The 19,464-nt window shown below is 43.5% G+C and overlaps 1 protein-coding gene across 5 annotated transcripts in view; it reads right to left on the reverse strand.

The window, feature by feature from the left end:
• Positions 1–17,630, reverse strand: part of AGXT2 (alanine--glyoxylate aminotransferase 2) — a 46,995-nt gene extending 29,365 nt beyond the window's left edge. For 3 of the 5 annotated variants that reach the window (XM_036849404.1, XM_036849401.1, XM_036849399.1), the window contains exons 1-3: positions 17,467–17,630; positions 10,253–10,341; positions 9,030–9,214 (exon numbers count right to left, since the gene is read on the reverse strand). In XM_036849404.1, coding sequence (XP_036705299.1) covers positions 9,030–9,214; positions 10,253–10,341; positions 17,467–17,554 — 362 coding nt within the window. In that variant the 5' untranslated portion in view covers positions 17,555–17,630. The remainder of the gene's footprint in view (positions 1–9,029; positions 9,215–10,252; positions 10,342–17,466) is intronic. The other 2 variants (XM_036849402.1, XM_036849400.1) reach the window with 1 other exon arrangement.
• Positions 17,631–19,464: the final 1,834 nt, after the last annotated feature.

Genomic DNA, 19,464 nt, shown 5'->3' on the forward strand with positions numbered 1-19,464 from the left:
TTAAAGAAGATTCCAACATTTGGGTCTTAGTAGTGGTCAGCGTTGATGAACACTGACTGTGTAACCACATTCTGTGAAGGATCTGAAGGTTCACGTTGAAGGGTAGTAGGCACTATGGGTAGACAGGTAGGTGGGACTTGACTTGGAATGCTTCAAAAAGACAGGCCAAGGTGTTTGAACTTGATCTAAAGGAGAGCAATTGCCAAAGTCTGTTACACACTAATTCTGTTTTTATTAATAACTGGCATACCAAAAAAAAAATCATCAGTTCAGTGGCTAAACAATTTTGAGAAATACCAGATCAGATTTCTTTACGGCAGGACTTCTCAGTACCTTTAATAGGCTAATGTGCACTGTGTCTCCTCAGGAGGGAGATAGAGTTTAAAGTGTTTCCCAACCTTACTTTCTAATGGGACACTTTACCAATGAACCTCCTCCTGTGATCAGTGTCCCACAGAACTCACTTTGGAAAATGGTGGAGTATCAATAAACTCTTAAATAGAAGAGACACTTGACAAGAGCATTGTTTAGCAAAGTAAATCTGAGAGTCACAAGAGGGTAGAATGGAGGGGTAAGACTGGTAATGGTGAGGCCAGCTGGGAGGGCATGGTAGCCTTCCAGGTGTGGGAGGAGCAGAGCTCCTAGGAGACTGGGGCTACTGGGAATTAGTGAGAGGGGTTACTAGAGGAGGCATTTCAGCAGAGGGAAAACTAGACCTTGGTGTCAGGTTGGTTATACGGAATGAAAGGCAGAAAAGAGTCAAAGATGACTTCAATATTCTTGCCTGTAATATTGGGGAAATCCCAGGATTGGTTGAGAAACACAGTCGGTTGTCTTAACTACCCAGCTCCTAACAAGGACTTTTGCAGAGGAGGTGGCTCATATGTGCTCCTTGAATAAATGAATGTGTGAATAGAAAGAGTTTTGTGGAAAGCATGGTGGATTTGGTCTTGGCAATGTCGAATTTCAGCCGATCGTGGAATATCATGGTCAGGGGTGTCCTGGAGGCTGTGGGAAATATGGGGCATCTTAGAGCCCACTTTAGGTGTCTTAGAGCTATTATCACAGCTTGGTGGGAGGCCAAGGCTGAAGAGTTGGGTGAGGCTGCTGAAAATGTAGCAACTAAATGAGCAGATGTGGGGAGATGGGGTGGGGCCAATTCTATGGAGGAAATGATAAGAGATGAAGGGAGTATAGAGAGAAGAGCAGAGGGCTCAGGAAAGAGACAGAGACACCCAGAGTTAGGGGGTCAGAGGGACCAGCTGAAAGGTCAGGGGGAGATCAGGAGAAGCACCAAGGGCATGAGAGCCAGTGGGAGTTGTTGATTCACAGGCACAATGTTGCATGTTATTGGGAGGATTCAATGTGAATGTTTAAATGTGTTCTCTACTTCATTTTTGTTTACTTACTTCATGCATGTTTGTCCTATGTTTTAAACTGCTTCTGAAATTTATTTTGCATACTCCTCAGGACCTGGTATGGGACTAGTGCCTCCTGAAGTTGCAAACAGGAAGGAAAAGGCTATGGGAGGAATGGGTGAGAGCTGGGCCGGGAGGTTTAACTCACTCCTCACGGCCTGACGGGTGCTTGTGGAGAAGACCTTTTGCCCTTGCTTCCACAGAAGGGCCTGAACCTACACAATTTATTTAGACTTGCCGCTTTATTTTTGTCCCACGTACTATGAGTTTTATTGGTCAGATTATTAAAGGCAAGCCAGAATAGACCTTAAAATTAGATGGCTGCACCCAGACCAAAAGGACAACAGAAGGACCTGCCCAGGACATCTGTGTGTGTGGGCTGATAATCAAGGTCACAGAAAATCTCAAGATTAATGGAGCCATCCATTGCCGGTGTAAATTTTGAGCTCTGGTTACATCTTTCTCTTATAATCATTTCTTTCCTCCTTCATGGCTCGAAGTTGATGAAGAAGAGCTAGAAGTGATTTCTCATCTCTCATCATCTCCCACCTGCCACCTGCTCCGTGTTCTCTGAGAACCACTGGCCTTTCCCTTCTTCTCTGCCTTTTCCTCAGTGCATTCCCTCTCTTTGGAAAACTGTAGTTAACTGAGGACACACATACTCACAGCCACACTCCAATCACATGGTACAGGCCCCACTGCACGTGCCATGAGGATGACAAAATCTTGAATTGTCAAGAAAAGGTAAAGGACAACGTTAAGATTTTTTTTTGTTACCCAGGAAATAGCAGGGAGCATGTTAGCTGTAAACCAGAATGCACCTAAGGAGAAAGAATTTTTAATTGAGGTTCTTTTTTTTTTTTAACATCTTTATTGGAGTATAATTGCTTTACAATGGTGTCTTAGTTTCTGCTTTATATCAAAGTGAATCAGCTATACATATACATATATCCCCATATCTCCTCTCTCTTGCATCTCCCTCCCACCCTTCCTATCCCACCCCTCTAGGTGGTCACAAAGCACTGAGCTGATCTCCCTGTGCTGTGCAGCTGCTTCCCATTAGCTAGCTGTTTTACATTTGGTAGTGTATATATGTCCATGCCACTCTCTCACTTCGTCTCAGCTTACCCTTCCCCCTCCCCGGTCCTCAAGTCCATTCTGCATGTCTGCATCTTTATTCCTGTCCTGCCCCTAGGTTCTTCAGAACCTTTTTTTTTTTTCTTTTTAGATCCCTTGTATATGTGTTAGCAGCATAAGGTATTTGTTTTTCTCTTTCTGACTTACTTCACTCTGTATGAGAGTGTCTAGGTCCATCCACCTCACTACAAATAACTCAAATTTCATTTCTTTTTATGGCTGAGTAATATTCCATTGTATATATGTGCCACATCTTCTTTATCCAGTCATCTGTCGATGGATGGACGCTTAGATTTCTACCATGTCCTGGCTATGGTAAATAGTGCTGCAGTGAACATTGTAGTACATGACTCCTTTTGAGTTATGGTTTTCTCAGGGTATATGCCCAGTAGTGGGATTGCTGGGTCGTATGGTAGCTCTATTTTTAGATTTTTAAGGAACCTCCATACTGTTCTCCATAGTGGCTGTATCAATTTACATTCCCACCAACTGTGTAGGAGGGTTCCCTTTTCTCCACACCTTTCCCAGCATTTATTGTTGTAGATTTTTTGATGATGGCCATTCTGACTGGTATGAGGTGATACCTTATTGTAGTTTTGATTTGCATTTCTCTAATGATTAGTCATGTTGAGCATCCTTTCATGTGTTTGTTGGCAATCTGTATATATTCTTTGGAGAAATGTCTATTTAGGTCGTCTGTCCATTTTTGGATTGGGTTGTTTGTTTTTTTGGTATTGAGCTGCATGAGCTGCTTGTAAATTTTGGAGATTAATCCTTTGTCAGTTGCTTCGTTTGTAAATATTTACTCCCATTCTGAGGGTTGTCTTTTGGTCTTGTTTATGGTTTCCTTTGCTGTGCAGAAGCTTTGAAGTTTCATTATGTCCCATTTGTTTATTTTTGATTTTATTTCCATTTCTCTAGGTGGTGGGTCAAAAAGGATCTTGCTGTGATTTATGTCATGCAGTGTTCTGCCTATGTTTTCCTCTAAGAGTTTTATAGTGTCTGGCCTTACATTTAGGTCTTTAATCCGTTTAGAGTTTATTTTTGTGTATGGTATTAGGGAATGTTCTAATTTCATTCTTTTACATGTAGCTGTCCAGTTTTCCCAGCACCATTTATTGAAGAGGCTGTCTTTTCTCCATTGATTCCGATCTGGACTCCTTTTATTTCTTTTTCTTCTTTGATTGCTGTGGCTAAAACTTCCAAAACTATGTTGAATAAAAGTGGTGAGAGTGGGCAACCTTGTCTTGCTCCTGATCTTAGTGGAAATGGTTTCAGTTTTTCACTGTTGAGCATGACGTTGGCTGTGTGTTTGTCATATATGGCCTTTATTATGTTGAGGTAAGTTCCCTCTATGCCTACTCTCTGGAGAGTTTTTATCATAAATGGGTGTTGAATTTTGTCAAAAACTTTTTCTGCATCTAATGAGATGATCATGTGGTTTTTCTCCTTCAATTTGTTAGTATGGTATATCACATTGATTAATTTGTATATATTGAAGAATCCTTGCATTCCTGAGATAAACCCCATTTGATCATGGTGTATGATCCTTTTAAGGTGCTGTTGGATTCTGTTTGCTAGTATTTTGTTGAGGATTTTTGCATCTATGTTCATCAGTGATATTGGCCTGTAGTTTTCTTTCTTTGTGACATCTTTGTCTGGTTTTGGCATCAGGGTGATGGTGGTCTCGTAGAATGAGTTTGGGAGTGTTCCTCCCTCTGCTCTATTGTGGAAGAGTTTGAGAAGGATAGGTGTTAGCTCTTCTCTAGATGTTTGATAGAATTCGCCTGTGAAGCCATCTGGTCCTAAACTTTTGTTTGTTGGAAGATTTTTAATCACAGTTTCAATTTCAGTGCTTGTGATTGGTCTGTTTATATATTCTATTTCTTCCTGGTTCAGTCTCGGGAGATTGTGCTTTTCTAAGAATTTTTCCATTTCTTCCAGGTTGTCCATTTTATTGTCATATAGTTGCTTGTAGTACTCTCTCATGATCCTTTGTATTTCTGCAGTGTCAGTTGTTGCTTCTCCTTTTTCATTTGTAAATCTATTGATTTGAGTCTTCTCCCTTTTTTTCTTGATGAGTCTGGCTAGTGGTTTATCACTTTTGTTTATCTTCTCAAAGAACCAGCTTTTAGTTTTATTGATCTTTGCTATCATGTCCTTCGTTTCTTTTTCATTTATTTCGGATCTGATCTTTATGATTTCTTTCTTTCTGCTAACTTTGGAGTTTTTTTGCTCTTCTTCCTCTGATTGCTTTAGGTGTAAGGTTAGGTTGTTTATTTGAGATGTGTCTTGTTTCTTGAGGTAGGATTGTATTGCTATAAAGTTCCCTCTTAGAACTGCCTTTGTTGCATCCCATAGGTTTTGGGTCATCATATTTTCATTGCCATTTGTTTCTAGGTATTTTTTTATTTCCTCTTTGATTTCTTCAGTGATCTCTTGATTATTTAGTAGTGTATTGTTTAGCCTCCATGTGCTTGTATTTTTTAGAGATTTTTTCCTGTAATTGATATCTAGTCTCATAGCGTTGTGGTTGGAAAAGATACTTGATACGATTTCAATTTTCTTAAATTTACCAAGGCTTGATTTGTGACCTAAGATATGGTCTATCCTGGAGAATGTTCTCAGGCACTTGGGAAAAAAGAGTATTCTGTTGTTTTTGGATGGAATGTCCTACAAATATCAATTAAGTCCATCTTTTTTAACGTGTCATTTAAAGCTTGTGTTTCCTTATTTATTTTCATTTTGGATCATCCATCCATTGGTGAAAGTGGGGTGTTAAAGATCTCCACTATTATTGTGTTACTGTCGATTTCCCCTTTTATGGCTGTTAGCATTTGCCTTATGTATTGAGGTGCTCCTATGTTGGGTGCATAAATATTTATAATTGTTATATCTTCTTCTTGGATTGATCCCTTGATCATTATGTAGTGTCCTTATTGTCTCTTGTAATAGTCTTTATTTTAAAGTCTCTTTTATCAGATATGAGTATTGCTACTCCAGGTTTCTTTTGATTTCCATTTGCATGGAATATCTTTTTCCATCCCCTCACTTTCAGTCTGTATGTGTCCCTAGGTCTGAAGTGGGTCTCTTGTAGACAGCACATATATGGGTCTTGTTTTGGTATCCATTCAGCCAGTCTATGTCTTTTGGTTGGAGCATTTAATCCATTTACATTTAAGGTAGTTATTGATATGTATGTTCCTATTACCAGTTTCTTAATTGTTTTGGGTTTGTTATTGTAAGTCTTTTCCTTCTCTTGTGTTTCCTGCCTAGAGAAGTTCCTTTAGCATTTGTTGTAAAGCTGATTTGGTGGTGCTGAATTCTCTTAGCTCTTGCTTGTCTGTAAAGGTTTTAATTTCTCCATTGAAACTGAATGAAATCCTGCTGGGTAGAGTAATCTTGGTTGTAGGTTTTTCCCTTTCATCACTTTAAATATGTCCTGCCACTCCCTTCTGGCTTGCAGTTTCTGATGAAAGATCAGCTGTTAACCTTACGGGGATTCCCTTGTATGTTATTTTGTTGCTTTTCCCTTGCTGCTTTTAGTATTTTTTGTTTGTATTTAACTTTTGATAGTTTGATTAATATGTGTCTTGGTGTGTTTCTCCTTGGATTTATCCTGTATGAGACTCTCTGCACTTCCTGGACTTGATTATTTCCTTTCCCATATTAGGGAAGTTTTCAATATAATCTCCTCAAGTATTTTCTCAGTCAGTTTTTTTTCCTCTTCTTCTTCTGGGACCCTTATAATTCGAATGTTGGCTCGTTTAATGTTGTCCCACAGGTCTCTGAGACTGTCCTCAATTCTTTTCATTCTTTTTTCTTTATTCTGCTCTGCAGTAGTTATTTCCACTATTGTATCTTCCAGGTCACTTATCCGTTCTTCTGTCTCCGTTATTCTGCTATTGATTCCTTCTAGAGAATTTTAAATTTCATTTATTGTGTTGTTCATCATTGTTTGTTTGCTCTTTAATTCTTCTAGGTCCTTGGTAAACATGTCTTGTATTTCCTCCATTCTATTTCCAAGATTTTGGATCACATTTACTATCATTACTTTGAATTCTTTTTCAGTTAGACTGCCTATTTCCTCTTCATTTGTTTGGTCTGGTGGGTTTTTACCTTGCTCCTTCATCTGCTGTGTATTTCTCTTTCTTCTCATTTTGCTTAACTTACTGTGTTCGGGGTCTCCTTTCCACAGGCTGCAGGTTCATAGTTCCCATTGTTTTTGGTGTCTGCCCTCAGTGGGTAAGGTTGGTTCAGTGAATTGTGTAGGCTCCCTGGTGGAGGGGACTGGTGCCTGTGTTCTGGTGGATGAGGCTGGATCTTGTCTTTCTGGTGGGCAGGACCACGTCCGGTGGTGTGTTTTGGGGTGTCCATGAACTTATTATGATTTTAGGCAGCTTCTCTGCTAATGCATGGGTTTGTGTTCCTGTCTTGCTAGTTTTTTGGCATGGTGTGTCCAGCACTGTAACTTGCTGGTTGTTGAGTGGAGCTGGGTCTTAGCATTGAGATGGAGACCACTGGGAGAGTTTTTGCCTTTTGATATTACATGGGGCTGGGAGGTCTCTGGTGGACCAATGTCCTGAACTCAGCTCTCCCACCTCATAAGCTCAGGCCTGACACCTGGCAGGAGCACCAAGACCCTGTCAACCATATGGCTCAGAAGAAAATGGAGAAAAAAAAAGAAAGAAAGAAGGAAATAAAATAAAATAAAATAAAGTTATTAAAATAAAAAACTAAAAATTATTAAAAATTAAAAAATTAAAAGTAATAAAAAGAAAGAAAGAAAGAAGAGAGCAACCAAATCAGTAAAGAAATCTAGGGGCTTCCCTGGTGGCGCAGTGGTTGGGAGTCTGCCTGCCAGTGCAGGGGACACTGGTTCGAGCCCTGATATGGGAGGATCCCACATGCCGTGGAGCGGCTAGGCCTGTGAGCCACAGCTGCTGAGCCTGCGCGTCTGGAGCCTGTGCTCTGCAACAAGAGAGGCCGCAATAGTGAGAGGCCCACACACCGCGATGAAGAGTGGCTCCTGCTCGCCGCAACTGGGGAAAGCCCTCGCACAGAAACGAAGACCCAACACAGCCAAAAATAAATATAAATAAATTAATTAATTAAAAAAAATAAATAAACAAATCTACCAATGATAATAAGCTCTAAATACTAAACTAAGATAAACATAAAACCAGAAACAAATTAGATGCAGAAAGCAAACACCAAGTCTACAGTTGCTCTCAACGTCCACTGCCTCAATTTTGGGATGATTCGTTGTCTATTCAGGTATTCCATAGATGCAAGGTACATCAAGTTGATTGTGGAGATTTAACCCGCTGCTCCAGAGGCTGCTGGGAGAGATTTCCCTTTCTCTTCTTTGTTCGCACAGCTCCTGGGGTTCAGCTTTGGATTTGGACCCGCCTCTGCGTGTAGGTCGCCTGAGGGCGTCTGTTCCCCGCCCAGACAGGACGGGGTTAAAGGAGCAGCTGCTTCGGGGGCTCTGGCTCACTCAGGCCGGGGGGAGGGAGGGGTACGGAGGGGCGGGGCGAGCCTGCGGCGTCAGAGGCCGGCGTGATGTTGCACCAGCCTGAGGCGCGCAGTGCGTTCTCCCGGGGAAGTTGTCCCCAGATCACGGGACCCTGGCAGTGGCGGGCTGCATGGGCTCCCGGGAGGGGCGGCACGGAGAGTGACCTGTGCTCGCACACAGGCTTCTTGGTGGCGGCAGCAGCAGCCTTAGCGTCTCCTGCCCGCCTCTGGGGTCCGCGCTGATCGCCGCGGCTCGTGCCCGTCTCTGGAGTTCGTTTAGGCGGCGCTCTGAATCCCCTCTCCTCGCGCACCAGGAAACAAAGAGGCAAGAAAAAGTCTCTTGCCTGTTCGGCAGCTGCAGACTTTTTCCCGGACTCCCTCCCGGCTAGCACCGAAGCCCGAGCCTCAGCTCCCAGCCCCGCCTGCCCCGGCGGCTGAGCAGACAAGCCTCTCAGGCTGGTGAGTGCTGGTCGGCACTGATCCTCCGTGCGGGAATCTCTCCGCTTTGCCCTCCGCACCCCTGTGGCTGGGCTCTCCTCTGTGGCTCCGAAGCTTCCCCCCTCTGCCACCCGCAGTCTCCGCCCGCGAAGGGGCTCCTAGTGTGTGGAAACCTTTACTCCTTCACAGCTCCCTCCCACTGGTGTGGGTCCCGTCCCTACTCTTTTGTCTCTGTTGTTTCTTTTTTCTTTTGCCCTACCCAGGTACGTGGGGGAGTTTCTTGCCTTTTGGGAAGTCTGAGGTGTTCTGCCAGCATTCAGTAGGTGTTCGGTAGGAGTTGTTCCACATGTAGATGTATTTTTGTGTTTTTTGTGGGGAGGAGGGTGATCTCCACGTCTTACTCCTATGCCATCTTGAAGTGCCCCCCTTAACTGAGGTTCTGAATCACGAACATGATCATTAGCCTGTTTTCTGTATATTTTTCTGGAGTGAAAATGCCAGAATATTAAGGATACTCACGGGTGGCAGTGACCAACACTGACAGTGACAATCCCAGAAAAGAAATCCAGGTATCTGTTTCCTTCATAATCAAAGAGCCACTCCATGTGCCCCTGGTGGAGCAACAAGGGCTCTGAGAAATAGGCTGTCAGCACAGGAGAAAGATGTTGCTTGTGGATCTCCAGGACTCGATCATAGGCAAGGGACTGTAGGTAGGCAAGATTTAAGTGTTTAACATCTTCCTCATCCCCACATTGCTTACAACATCACTAGCAGGTCCATATAGCAGGGCCTGGCCTCCCCACCAACCCGGCACAGGGCTGCTGCCCTCGCCCATCAGGGCAGCTCTTTGCCCAGTGACCTCCTTGCAGGACAGACACCCAGGTCCTTCCTCTCAAGTGGAGGAAATTATTCATGTGGCCCTTTAATCCCTTTCTAGATCAAACATGGAGAAGGGGGCTGGAATTTTCTACCTCTCAATGGAAAGCCTTGGCTTTGAGTTAATTCTAGCTGTGAAAAAAAGTAAAAGACTTTGGAAGTAAATGTCTGAAGTAATGTGGTTTTTTTCCTCTGTAGTTTTTTTTTTTTGAGAATAAAAGAATGAAGTGTTTGTGGTGTTTATGTCTTTAATTACAAAGCCTCTGTCCTATAGTTCTCTTCTCTGTGGGTCCCTCCTGACTCTATTAATTCTACAGTTTCTAACTTATGAATATTATGTAGGATGAAGGGGTGTTGGGGAGAGAGGGAGAGAGACAGAGACACAGAGAGGGAGAGAGAGAATGAGTTCAATATTTATTAGCCTGAGAGCAAAATGATAACTTTATATTTTTTGGTGGAGGACTCAGGAAGGTCAGATTATGCATTGACATATGAGATAGAATAAAATGTGAGCCTTCACATTTGTGATCTATGTATTTCTTTGTGTGAGTACATCTATGTCTACATCCCTGTGATACGTATATTGTCATGGACAGTCTCTTCCTTGTATTCTCTGTCTCCTTCTGTTTTGTCTCTCCATCTCTGCCTCTGTCTGTCTCTGTCTCACACACAAACCAACTCATGCAATGACACTGAATGGGGTAAGAGAGTTCAGAAGCTCCCAGTGACTTAAGGGATAGGACATCTGAGATGGATGGCTCAGGGGCAGGCAGGGCCGTCTGTGGGTCCTTCTTGAGGAAGCAACTACTTGAGCCCTCCCAAGAAGAACCACCTCGTTGGGGTATTCCTAAAGCTCTTACTCTCACCTGGTATCTTTCAGGTGTGAAGTCACACGGAGGCATGCTGGGCTTTGTATGAAGACCGAGCTTGGCTACAGATGTCCAGAAAGCACCTGCTGAAAGTGAAGTGAATTAGTGTCCTCAGCTAAACAGCACACAGGCACGTTCGTAAGAATCATCTATAGTTACCTGAATCAAAGTCCTGAGGCACTTTTATTTCTTATTTAAATCAGCCTTTGGATTTAAAACTGAGGTATCTTTTTCTTTTTTTTTTAGCAGCTCAGAAAGAGTTTTACTCACAAGGCAGCCAAGTGAGGAGACTGGAGGACAAGCCTCAGAACTGCCTCCCCAGTTGGGATATTTATGGAATAAGCAGGGTTGTCTTAGATGTGGGGAAAGGTAATCGGAGGTAGGGAAGAAGGTGAGGTAATTGGTGCTCTGCGCAGGTGCATCTCGGTTACGAAGTCTGCATATTCAAAACGGAGGCGCTGAGTGGGACCGGATGGTGGAATTTTCCAGCCTCTGACGTCACCAGGCCAGTGAGCGCAGGCCCCAAACTGAGGTATCTTAATAATGAATTTTCTTTTTTTGGCTGTACCACGCGGCTTGTAGGATATTAGTTCCCTGACCAGGGATTGAACCCAGGCCCTCGGCAGTGAGAGTGCGGAGTCCTAGCCACTGGACCACCAGGGAATTCCCAATAATGAATTTTCTTAAACAACAAGGTCCTACTGTACTGCACAGGGAACTATATTCAATATCCCGTGATAAACCATAATGGAAAAGAATATTTAAAAGAATATATGTGTATAACTGAGTCACTGCTGTACAGCAGAAATTAACACAACATTGTAAATCAACTATACTTCAATCAAATTAAAAATAAAAATTAAAAAATAATGAATTTTCTGGAGAAAAAAAGAGAGCTCCTCTCAAATCTAGTCAGGGAAGGCACAGAGGATACTGGGGGAAGTCATGGTTTCTCCCACCTGGGTCCTTCACAAGCTTGGGAAGTTCCTCCCTCTGCCGCCTGTATGGACTGTAACTCTCTGTTCAGTTCAAACTTCTGCCAGGGCCGGGGGTTGCAGGAGCCCATCCTCTGTCAATAGAGGTGCTTTCTAAGCTTTGACCTTCCTAGTCCCTGAATCCCAGTGCCTAGCCCAGTTCCCAGTACTGGGTTGGCTCCAATAAACAAAGAACGAATGGCTTTTGACTATTCTTGTAGGGGATGAGGAGAGAGAGGTGCTAGGCCATGTACTATAATAATAAATACATGCAAGGAGATCTGGAAGACAAAACCTTCCTGTAAAACACAACCTGAAGTCCATGACAACACAAGACCATGGCAAAGAAAAGATAAGCTGAGCCAGAGGAATCATTAAATATTTGGCGCTAGAAGGAAGCTTAGTTTTTTTTTTGGGGGGGGGGTGGTCAAAATGCTCATTTTATAGATGTAGAAACCAGCCTAAAGTGGTAAATTAATTTGTTTAAGATCACCAAGCTAGTTAGCTGCAGAACAAGAACAAAACTCCCAGTTTCTGACTCCCAGCCTGGTACCGTTTCGCTCATTCACTGGTCACCTCCATCCTCCTCTGCCAGCACAGGTTTTGACCCCTGTATAGCAGTGGGATGGAATAATAGAATCAGAGAACATCGGCGCTGGAAGAGATATCTAGAAACCTTATAAGTACTCTTAGAAAAGAATGCTGCTAATTTTGAGGATTCAAGGTCAGTATCGAGAAAATTTTACAGGTGGAGAGAGCTGAGGAGATGATGTCTCTTGTTCAGCATGATGGTTTGAATCCATGGATGTAATGTTGGTGTTTTGTGTGGCTATAAAGTCACCCTCCTGAGAAACACAATGAACAATTGTGTTTTTAAATGAATCTGGAAAGTAATGACACTGACTCTCTTTCTTTCAGAGAAAGCTCATCCACTTTTCTGCTCTAAATAATCACGAATGTCATTAATTTGCTCTTACTTTAAATGCAAGTGGCTTTTGGCTATCCATACATAGAAATGACCAAAAAAATAATAGCTAAGTTTTCTGAGAATTTCACCTTTTCAAAAGCTTTTCATTGTGTCTCTCTACATTAGTTACTGTTCTAATATGGGGAAAAAAATTCTGAGTGTTTCTAAGAATTCGAATTCTCTTCACTCCTGCAGTCTCATTTTCCTATCTGCAAAATTAGAGTTACCCATTGAGGAGGCTGAAAGGTCTCTTGACTTCAAAGTTACAGGAAATTATGAAAGTCTGGAGGGGGAAGAAAGAGAGTTGGAAAAATTTGATAAAGAAAAGCTTGAATTTTAAATGGTCAAGTTAGGTATATTCATTCATTCATTTGTTTATTCACTAAACTGATAGGAATATGATGGCTGAATGAGTGCTCAAAATGAAATACATAAAATTCTGCTCTCAGGAAGGAAGGAAGGATGGAAGGAAGGAAGATTAGCAAGCAAGTAGGAAAAATCATGTCAGTAAGTGAAATAAGTCTAGATTACATCTCACACTTGTATGTAGAATCCAAAAAATGAAACAAATGAATGACTATGACAAAACAGAGACAGACTCAGAGATATAGAGAACAAACTAGTGGTTACCAGTGGGGAGAAGGATGACGGGGAGGGGCCAGGAAGGGGTAGGGGATGAAGAGGTACAACTACTATGTATAAAATAAATAAGGTACAAGGATATATTATACAGCACAGGGCATATAGCCAGTATTTCATTATAACTTTAAATGGAGTATTATCTATAAAAATATTGAATCACTATGTTGCACACTTGAAATTAATATAGTATTGTCAATCAACTGTACTTTGATAAAAAAAGAAAAAAAGTCTAGACAACATCTTCAAACAGCTGAAAACCTCTCTCCCTAAACAACCCAAACTCAAAAATTACAGTACATATAATAGTTGATTGACAAAAAGAAAGAAAATGCTTCAGTTTTCATTATTTGCTGGAAGAAATTCGAACCTAAACATGTTGATAGTTGCCTGCATTCTTTATTCAAAATAGCCTATGTTTTGAGGGTGACATAGAGTTGAAGGTTGATAAAGCTTCTCTTGGGCTCCTGGAAATTGTGTGTGCGCATGTGTGCACCTGCCTGTTTGCACGCCTGGGGCCCGGGAGTATGGGGCTAGTGGTGGTGGGGAGAAGACAGCACCAAGGGGGTCAGGGAAGGGATAATGAAATCTGGGTTAATAAAACTGAATCCCACGTCTATTTCGGCATAGAAATTTTTTTTGTCCCTGTTTTATCATTTTGGCTGGTCTGATGTTGCCTTTTTAAGCCTGATGCTGAACATGGATGACAGCTAATGATTTTCATTAAATTCATTAAATTCATCAACTTCCACTCAATTCATCTGAACAACTCAAGACATTTAAAGATGGCATTTGGGGCAGGGAGGGGGAGGAATAAATTAGGAGTATAGGATTAATAGATACACATCACTTTATGTAAAATAGCTACACAACAGGGATTTACTGTATAGCACAGGGAACTATATTCAATATCTTGTAATAATCTATAATGGAAAAGAATCTGAAAAAAAAGATAACATGTATAACTGAATCACTTTGCTGTACTCCTGAAACTGACACAATATTGTAAACCAACTCTACTTCAAATAAAAAGATGGTTCGGTTTGGAGACCACCACCACTCTTGCCAAGTGGGAAACTAGATTTAATTTTCCGGCTGCCTAATTCTCACCAACAGGGTGCCACAACAGACAAGTCACCTTAGCTCTGTGTTCTTCCCGCCCAAATCATAGTATCAAAAAGTGAAAACCTGTTGGGCAAGGTAAGTGAGAGAAATCCGTTTCTGTAGACATTTGAAAATTCTAGGGGAAATTCTCTTTGTAATGACGAAGATTTTTCTAATATCCACAACCAGCTTTCAACACAGCGTGGGTATTTATTAAGAGCCTGTGACTCTTTCAAATAAAAAAAAGGTTATAAAATATTTGAAAATACACAATGGACATATTTGGTAGAACATTAAGGGAATTTATTAAAGTGCTAACGATGCCTTATTTCTGCATAGCATATTAGGTCACTTTAAAAAAGCTTGTCACTTTGTGTATCTCATCTGATACTCGGGCTAGCCAGCGAGTTAGGAGAGGAAGATTTTATCACTCACCTTAGAGCTGAGGCCGTGATTAAACGTGAGGCGTTCGCAGTTTTGAGGTCCCACCCTCACCCCCCATGGGGCTGAGGGCCTGAGGCCACCTCCTTTCTCCCTTCATAAACTGTCCCACAGTCTGCAGGAAGTTACGGAGGATGTTCAGCCTTGATTGAACTGTGTGCTCTGAGTGACCGGATAATAATACCAGCTGCCTGTCTCCCACCAGGGAAGCCAAGGGAAGGGCGTGAGACCTCTGAAGGGTGAATCAGATGTCCCCGCTTCTGGATCTGAAGTCTTGAGCAAAGGACCCGGGTGGAGGGACTAGCTGGAGGTCCTCATTAGAGCCATGATGTGCTTCCGAGGCTGTTCCTGCCTGGAGTTCCTGCTGTTTCCACGGGGCTTTCCCTGGTATCTTTGCACGTCCAGTCCTGCCCACCTCCTCACCTTCCTATTGATTCTTATAGCCCCTTCCACCTTCCCTCTGTATCCTTCCAATAAATGTCCTTTTCCCTAAGTAAACCAGGGCCAGATGCCATTGTTCATCAGCAAGAGCTCTGCCTGATTCCCAGGCTGGTGGCTCCATCCTTCCTTTGGTACTTTTGGGGGCAGACCTTCTCTGAGCCCCTCCTGGCCCTCTGTTGGGCTTAGCTCAGTCCGCAGATGGCCGCAAGGATGACCTGGAGGGGCAGGTGGGACACCTACCCTTAGGGCTAATTTGAATGTTTTTCTTAGAAAGACTTTGCAGGAGGCTTGGGAAGTTTCTCAGCTGGAAATGGGTGTTATTTGCAATCCACTTGCCCTCCTGGGCACCCCTCCTTGTGGGAGAGAAGGCAGGTGATAGCAAAATGGTATGTTTGAGCATATACCCCACCTGCCTAGACATGTTATAAATTTAATAATCTTTAGCTAATTAGTAAGAAAGAAGGCATGGCTGAGATATTTTCTCCATTCTTTTATCCTGAAAACAAATTGCTTCTGTAACTTTGTGGACATAGCCTAAAGTGATTGTGCCTATCAAACAGAGGTAAGGCCGAACATTGTATGCACACATATATCACATAATATACATGCAGGTGTTCTACAAGGATTGTGACATACTCTTTCTTTTGGCTGCACCATGAGGTATGCAGGATCTCAGTTCCCCAACCAGGGATTGAACCCTCGCCCCCTGCAGTGGAAGCTCGGAGTCTTAACCACGGGACTGCCAGGGAAGTCCTGTGACACATTTTTATTTTTGCATATCTGACAGCTTTTAACACCAGGTGATCTTCCTGTCTAACATGGCCCCTGCCTCCCCCTCCGCCCATTTTATTTTTCTATTGCCTCACCATGATTTGGTTTGATTTACAGCATGTATCTCGACTGGATTTCAGATTTTACATATTTACCTGTTTATCTGTTTATGCTCAGTCTCCCCCACTGGGATACGTAAGGGCTGAGATTTTGTTTTGCTCAGGTGTGGGTAGGTCCTCACATACTTATTGCCTAATGTCTATTTGCACCCCGCAGATTCTTAAGAAGGGTGTGTTCAATGAGTGTGTGTTTGGATGAACAAACAAGCAGGCAGGTATTTAGGACTAGTAGGTAAGAAAGTAGAAGCCAAGTCCCAAAGGTTTTGGAAAGACCAGGTAAAAAGTATGACATCCATATCTACGTGTGCTGGGTTTGCAAGATTACTTTTCCCCCGTAGTGTCCTTGGTGGAGCCACGTGAAGGGGTCCTCAGTGAGTTGATCAAGATCTCTAGGCACCGAGCCTCACCTGCCATTTCCCATCTCCTGCTCCCACCATCAGCCCAGCTCCACAACCCTCAGGGCAGGGGTAGGAAAGGGGAAGAGGCAGCAGAGAGGGCATTTTCTCTTACTTTGTCAACAACCGGTACTTTTAGGATAGCATCCTCTTTACCGAGCATAAGACTCTGGGTATAATTCTAGCTCCTTCTCAGGAAATGTTGGAGTTAAATAGTGTTCTGGAGAAAGACCCATGACTAGGGGAAAAGACAAATCCAAACAGGATTGGAAAAAGGGTGGGTAAGAAAGGGCCTGGTGGAATCGCTCTGACTTTGGGGCCAGACAGACCTGGCTTTGAACCCCAAGTTGCCACTTCTATGTTTCTGCCTTTGACCAAATTTCTTAATTATCCTTTATTCTTCTGTCTCCTCATCTGTGAAATGGGATAATAGTACTCCCTAAGAAGTTTGGTTGAAGATGAGAGGAGATAATGCATTTAAAGCATCAGATATGTATTAAGTTTTGAAGAATTGCAATTGTTAAGGGGGAAAAAAGCAAATGGAAGAGGAAGGAAGGAGATAGGAAAAGGAAAGATGAGGAGAGAATGAAGATAAAATTGATCATGATGGGCAATGGAAAAGGGTCCCCTCTGTTTGTTCGGGGCCTGTGGGGCACAGGGTCCCACTATGACACATCAATGTGCAAATGCCTACTTACGCTCGAGTTTGCAGCAGGGAAATTGGTGAGGAGGTGGTAGGCTCCTAGTGAAACAAGATAGATGTGAAAAATCAGGAACACAAAGGCACATGAAGCCACCACCAGACCTGGCTACCCCAGGTCTGTTACTGCTGGAGAAAGAGGAGATTCTGAGTGGAAGAAGAGGGCTCAGGGTCTAGACCTGGCTTGAGTAACTTTGGGTAAATGACTACACTTCTCTGAGGCTGTTTCCTTGTTAGTAATTGAGGAGGTGGTACCACTTTCTGGAGGCCTGGCGGAAATTTGTGAAGATGCTTTATGTTTTTTAAAATAGTTATCCTCAAGTATCTGTATACTACAGTTAATACTTTATTATTTTGAATTTCTTTCTTTTTCTTTCTTCTTTATGTTACTGCGACTGTTTTTATTTTGAAATTGTGTATAGTCAGGTTTTATTATCCATGAATTTCATTTCAGGATGAAAGGAAGCATTACAAAATATTGGACAGGAGACGGGGGAGTGGGTCTGAAAGGTGAGGTCTAGCTCACAGGTCTTAGTTGACTTGTCTCTAAGACCCTATCCGGGTCTAACATTCCAGAATTCCAGGCAACAGGCTCCAGAGCTCAGCCCTTCCCCTCTCGCTGACCCTCTGCTGACCCACGTCCCTCTGGTTTCCACTCACCTTTGGGGGAAGGGCATGTCTTGGGAGTCCCGGGAGTTGAGGTCTCCAGGTACAAAGCTCTCAGCAAATGTCTCCAGGCTAGAGTCATCTCTCCCAGTCAGGAAGCAAATCCCCGTGGAAGCAGGTCTGAGGAAGGACTCCACTGCTCACTCACCAGCTGGACTTTGAGATTAGGACGGAAGGGGAGGAGCTCCCCAGGGGAGTCCTGGAGGGGTTACTGTTTCCACTTCCGGCGGGTCCCAAGGGGAGAGAAAGAGAAAGGGAGTGGGAGAGAGGGAAGGAGGGAGGGAGGGAGAGAGAAAAGAGAAGGCAGGCAGGCAGGCAAAGCAAAGGTCTTCTGGACTATTTTGCTAGTTTTATGTCCCATCGGGGTCTCATCAGGATGAGAGTCTCTCTGCGGAAGGGTGGTGACGGGCCTGGGCGAAGGGTCAGGATATAGTTGCAGGGGTCACAGACTTAGAAAGGAGAGGAGTGAAAAAGAGAGAGAGAAGGAAGATATCCATGAACTAAATGGGCAAAGACACTGGTTTTCGTATTGGGGGTCTTAGAGGAAGACAAGAGGGACTAATGGGGAAGGGGGTAGTCCACGGGAAAGGAGAAGGGCACCAAAAAGCTAGGGACGGCTCTGGACAGCTGCGTATCCCCTTAGGTATCTGAATAGGGCAAGAAGGTGAGAGCTGAGGAGTTAGGGTGCTTTATTTTTATTATGTTTTAATTCCTTAAATTCCCATTTGTCACTCCTGACTCCCCTGCACCCCTAATCTCCATAAGCAACTATTTTGTGTGTTTAATATATACCTTTTTGTTGGTATATATTCTTGTAAAATGTTTATTGTTTGGGGTGAATGCATTTTTTAAAAAAATTATTTATTTTTGGCTGTGTTGGGTCTTTGTTGCTGTGGGCGGGCTTTCTCTAGTTGTGGTGAGCGGGGGCTACTCTTCATTGTGGTGCGCGGGCTTCTCATTGCAGTGGCTTCTCTTGTTGCAGAGCATGGGCTCTAGATGCACGGGCTCAGTAGTTGTGGCTCGTGGGCTCTAGAGCGCAGGCTCAGTAGTTGTGGCACACGGGCTTAGTTGCTCCACTGCACGTGGGATCCTTACGGGACCAGGGCTCGAACCCTTATCCCCTGCATTGGCAGGCAGATTCTTAACCACTGCGCCACCATGGAAGTCCTATGCATTTTTAATTTACGTCAATAGGTGTGCTTTTTTTTTTTCTTCACTCAGAACCATGTTTTAACAATCCATCCAGGTTGCTGTGAGTAGATCTCTTCCGGGTTTCCAGCTGCTCTGGACTGGGTATCCATGTGCCTTTACAAGGCAGTGCCTAAGAAAGGAGAGTGACAAGGGCAGTAGGAGCTGGGAGGGTGAGGGGGTGTTGGGTTGATAACTGGCTCCCATACACAGAAGGCAAGGAAGAGCCAGGCCCCTCCACAGTGGTAGGTGGCAGATTTAATAAACAAGGGAACTTATGAGGCTTGTCTTGGTAGAGTAGGTCTCTGCATCTGCCCACTGGAATCTTAAAATTTTATATAGAGGCCTTAATTGCATTCAGTAACATACACCGTCCAGTCGTGTACACATTACTCTCTCAGGGCTGCATCCTTGGACCAGCTCTCACTGTGCGAGTGATGGGAAGAATGTATATTCCAAGGACAGAGGAGGGGGTGAGGGGCCTCTGAGTGCGTGGATCCAGCTCGCAGGTCAGCCAGTGGTCACGTCCTCTCAACTTTCTCCTCCAGCAGGGTGGGGCTGGGGGAACCGCATACAGGGTGGACGTCTTGTATCACCTTGCACAGAGGACAACTGGCTTGGCCACATCCTCCACATCTGGGAAATAACCTTTTATCCCAAATGCGCATCAGAGGTGTGGTTACCAGGTAAGCACAGAAAGGTTTTAAATTCAATGTCAAGTGTCCCCTTTTGCGTGGGCTCCCAGCTCCCAGCCCATCCTGCTCTGGGGGCTGTAGGAAGTGGTTCTGTGATCTGGCTGGTCAA

This window comes from Balaenoptera musculus, chromosome 3 (genome assembly GCF_009873245.2).
Source record: "Balaenoptera musculus isolate JJ_BM4_2016_0621 chromosome 3, mBalMus1.pri.v3, whole genome shotgun sequence".
NCBI classification, from domain to species: domain Eukaryota; kingdom Metazoa; phylum Chordata; class Mammalia; order Artiodactyla; family Balaenopteridae; genus Balaenoptera; species Balaenoptera musculus.